Consider the following 5,068-nt stretch of genomic DNA (forward strand, 5'->3'; position numbering starts at 1 on the left):
ATGGCGGCATTGGTAAAGAGAAAAAAAAACGAGATTGCTACCGCGATTGAACAACATGCTCTTGATCGTCTCCATATTGCTATTGAAAGCTTGAGCTGTAAGTGTATGTCCACCTTTCGATTTGTATTGAAACTTGAATACCCCTTGACTGATTTTTGCTTCTCAACAGTCGTGGCTTCTGATTCGACTGAAGAAAACAAAAGGATCCACGAAAAGATCGAGGCGATGACCAATGTTGTGCACCCGAAGCATGAATTGTAGTCCCATCGACCGAAGGCTGTTGTCATGGCCAAATTTGAGCATCGACCAGAGAAGGTGCATTATTACTTTGACAAGTATCATGCTCATCTCTCGGTGGTATGGAGGACCTTGTTTCCTTTAGACCAAGCACCCGAGACTTTATCTGCTCTGTTTACCCGATTCAAGACTCCAGAGAGGATTCGACTGTTGGTGCGGAAGGAACTCCTGGCCGGCGCCAAACTTGCTCTTGCTTCAGTTTTAGCATGTCACCCGACCTTAGATTTGGAGGCCATAGCGAATACCAGTAGGAGATTAGACCAATATTATGACATTGCCAGAAATCCCGCATATGTTATCATCTCTCGGATGGAAACAGACATTGAGAGGGATCTGAAGGCCCGAGAAGACCAAGGAAACCTGACATAAAGTTATGCGCACATATATATGTAATGACCTTGTATTTACAAGGGGTAATCCCGTATGTAACTTAACGTGTGTTTTATACACCGTGTACTTTTGGTGAATTTGCTAATTCAATTAATAATTCTTTGTCGAGGGCGGCTGAGTGATCAAGTCAGCCTGCTCACCCGATGACTCCATTGTAATTGCAAGTTTATTGCGGAGTTGATGTACGTAAGTTCTGTAAGAGCGACACCCATCGATTAAACGAGGGATTTAGGCGCTTGGCTTCGTTACATGGTGCACCAGTTTGAGCCTTGTTTGTAATAGTATGCCCATCGACTGCATCACTCGCGTATTTTCTCGACGCTTGATGGATTGTTTGCGTATCAGGAACCAGCGCTCCCGATGGGAGTATTGGTTAGTGATATTGTAAGGACGTCTTTTTGGCCAAAGCTCCCGATGGGAGTAAGAGCCAATAACGTTGGGTTCGAACAGTTGTTCGAGTAGTAATGCCTGAAACAATAGGGGTGGAAACCCAATCAGAAATTTTATTCATAATATAAGACAAGCTGAGGAGCTGCCATATAACAAGTAGAGGATAGTTGTATCCTATGCGTAGAATCGTCGCAAATGTAAGACATTCCAGGGATTTTCAACGGCTTCACCCGATGCTGGATTCTTGAGTCGATAAGCTCCCCCTGGTATCACTTTAGTGATGATGAACAGTCCTTCCCATGGAGATTCGAGCTTCAGAGGTCTTTCTTGTTTTAGTCACAGTACCATATCTCCAACGCTCAAGCTTCGACTGCATACTCGTCGACTGTGGTAGTTTCTTAACGCCTGCTGATACACTGTTGTTCTTGCCAAGGCGATGTCCCGAGCTTCGTCAAGGAGGTCCATGACATCTTGCAACGCTTTGTTGGAAGTTGCTTCCGTATACGCAGTTACCCGAGGGGCTTCGAATCAAACGTCGGCTGGCAAAACTGCTTCGGCTCCGTAGACCAAAAAGAATGGAGTATATTGAGTCGATATGTTGGGTGTAGTACGCAAACTCCAGAGTACAGATGACAATTCTTCGACCCAAGCTCCAGCTGCACCCGTGAGGCGCTTTTTGAGGCCATCTCATATTAGGCCATTGATCCTTTCGACTTGACCATTGGTTTGAGAATGTGCCACTGAGGCAAATTTTAGTCTGATACCACCGTCGTCGCAAAATTTCCAGAACTTTTTGGAGTCAAAGTTACTTCCATTGTCTGTAACGATGCTGTGAGGCATGCCGAAGCGACAAGTTATTCCCTTGAAGAACTGGACGGCGGTTTCGGCTTTTTGATTTTTGATAGGTACGGCCTCGATCCATTTGGTAAACTTGTTGACTGCAACCAGTAGATACGTATGACCCCCAGGCGATGATCTTGGCAGTGGTCCAACTTGGTCAAGTCCCCATTGCGCGAAGGGCCAAGCGAGAGGTATGGTCATCAGATCTGTTGTAGGAGCGTGCGGTTTTGGTGCAAAACGCTGACAAGGGTCGCACTTCCATACCAGGTCTCGAGCATCCGAAGCTGCCGTCGGCCAGTAAAATCCTACTCTAAAAGCTTCTGCCACAAGGGCCCTACAGCCTGCATGGTGACCACAAGTTCCTTCATGTATCTCGCGCAGCAGAGCCTTTCCATCGTCGATGGCAATGCACCTTTGAAAGATACCAGAGATACTATGCTTGTAGAGTTCTCCGTTTACTATGGTGAAGGCTTTTGATCGTCTCACAATTCGCCTGGCTTCCACTGGATCTTCTGGTAATCGCTGATCTATTAGGTATGCTAAGAAAGGCTTGGTCCACAGTGGTTCGAGGAGGAGGACATGCTCTGTCAATTGTGATGGAGATCCTTCGGCAGTTTGCTGCAGTCTTGCTTCTGAATCGTCAGCCAATAATTTTGGAGGTGCCAATGCTTTCTCCTTGATCGATAGCTGAGCAATAACTTCGTAAAATACTCCGTCTGGAATAGGGGAGCACATGGATCCAATGTTTTCCAGGGCATCTGCTTCCTCATTGCTGACTCTGCCGATGTGTTTGAGTTCGCACCCTTCAAATTTGGCTTCCATATTCTGGTATAATTGACGGTAGGCAATCATATTATTGTTGACTGCGTCGCATAAATTCATCGACTGCTGCACCACCAGATTCGAATCTCCGTAAATTTCCAGGCGTGTTGCTCCACATGCTTTTGCCATCCTCATTCCATGCAATAGTGCCTCATATTCTGCTTCATTATTTGTCGGCAGGGGGAAGTTCATGCGTAAGATATACTTCATCTTGTCTCCTTATGGTGATATCAATATAACTCCTGCGCCTGCACCTGTACTCCGCTTCGATCCATCAAAGTACATCGTCCATGAACCAGACATGTCGGGTGCTGCTGAAGTTTGCGACTGAATCCAGTCTGCCACGAAATCTGGGAGGACTTGAGACTTGATTGCCATTCGATTGATGTAGGTTATGTCGTGTGGTGCTATCTCGATGGCCCATTGAGATACTCGATCCGTAGCTTCTAGGTTGGTAAGTATATTCTTCAATGGTGCTTCGCTTACCACAATAATCGGGTGCTCCATGAAATAATGGCGTAGCTTACGAGTTGTTCTCCATACCACATATGCCAACTTCTGGTGATGAGGATATCTTTGTTTCGCTGGTGTGAGTACTTTGCTGAGGTAGTAAACGGGTCGTTGCACACCGTGAACTCTTCCTGCCTCCTCTCGTTCAACAACTAAGACGTTGTTGAAGACTTGCACCGTTGCTGCTATATACATGAGCAATGTTTCCTTTTCTCATGGAGTTACGAGTACTAGAGATGTCGATAAGATCTTCTTTAAGTTATCGAAATATTCCTGCGCCTCGTTTGTCCACTCGAACTTTTTTGACTTCTTCATCAAGTTATAGAAGGGCAAGGCTTTCTCTCCTAGCTTGGCGATGAATCTGCTGAGCGCTGCTAGCCGTCCTGCCAATTGCCGCACTTGGTGCAAATTCTTTGGTGGCTCCATATCGAGAATAGCTTTGATCTTCAAAGGGTTGGCCTCTATCCCTCTGGCTGAGATGAAGTACCCGAGTACTTGTCCTCCCGGCACCCCGAAGAAACATTTCTTCGGGTTTAGCTTGATTTTGTACCTGTCGAGATTGTCGAAGGTTTCTCGCAGATTGTCGATAAGAGTGGCAGCGTGCTTGGTCTTGACCACGATATCATCGATGTAGAATTTGATATTCCTTCCGATCTATTCTCCAAGACAGGCTTGCATACACCGCTGATAAGTTGCTCCTGCATTTTTCAACCCGAAAGTCATAACGTTATAACAGAAAATGCCGTGCGGGGTGATGAACACTGTTAACTCTTGGTCCTCTTTGTTGAGCTTGATCTGGTTATACCCAGAGTACGCATCGAGAAAAGAGAGACGATCACATCCTGCTGTAGAATCGACTATCTGGTCAATACGAGGCAACGGAAAGTGGTCCTTAGGGCAATGCTTATTGAGACTTGTGTAATCGATACACATGCGAAGAGTTGTTGTATCTTTCTTTGGCACCATGACTGGATTGGCTACCCACTCGGCTTCTTTAATCTCCCGAATGAATCCAGCCTTGCGGAGCCGACTAATTTATTCCCCGATTGCTTTTCTCTTCGGCTCTGAAAACCGGCGCATCGTCTACTGTACAGGTTTGTCTTTTGGGTCAACATTGAGGGCGTGCTCAGCGAGTTCTCTGGGAATACCTGGCATGTCGGATGGTTCCCATGCCAATATTTCCTAGCGCTCACGGAGGAACTCGATGAGCGCGCTTTCCTATGCGACAACAAGATCTGCCGAAGTATTGACTGTCTTTTTTGGGTCAGAGGGATGCACTTGCTGTTTCTTTGTTTCCTTTGCGACGTCAAATTCATCAGATCTTGCACTCCGATTATCGGCTGGTGGCTTTGTGTGGTCTGTAATGGCATCGAGTGCGTTGAGCTCTTCCTTAACCCCGAACTTTGAGGCGATCTTCTGGAAATCCCTGTCAGAGCTGTCTGAACGGGAAAATCTTCCGTGGATGGTTATTGTTGTCCCATTATTGCCTGCATCTTCAACTTCAGGTACGCGTAATGAGGTACTACCATGAATTTAGCAAACGCTAGTCTGCCGAGGATGGCGTGATATTGAGATTCCCAATCAACCACTTCAAATTCAATTTTCTCCTTTATGAAGTTGCTAGGTGTGCCGAAAACTACATCCAGTGATATTTTACCAAGGGGTAAGCGGGTCGGTCGGGATGATGCCGTGGAATCCTGTGTCATACTCCCTTAGCATGTCAACTGTTAGGCCCATTGCTTTTATTGTGCTGGCGAACAACAGATTCAGATCGCTCCCTCCATCCATGAATACCTTGCTCATGTTGTATCCTCCAATC

General features: G+C 46.3%; 1 protein-coding gene across 1 annotated transcript; it reads right to left on the minus strand.

The window, feature by feature from the left end:
• Positions 1-1,764: 1,764 nt before the first annotated feature.
• On the minus strand, positions 1,765-2,931 carry LOC127339847 (uncharacterized). The gene has a single exon (XM_051365654.1). It carries the CDS (start codon positions 2,929-2,931, stop codon positions 1,765-1,767), a length of 1,167 nt encoding a protein of 388 aa, XP_051221614.1.
• Positions 2,932-5,068: the final 2,137 nt, after the last annotated feature.

The sequence above is a fragment of the Lolium perenne genome, chromosome 3 (genome assembly GCF_019359855.2).
Source record: "Lolium perenne isolate Kyuss_39 chromosome 3, Kyuss_2.0, whole genome shotgun sequence".
NCBI lineage: Eukaryota > Viridiplantae > Streptophyta > Magnoliopsida > Poales > Poaceae > Lolium > Lolium perenne.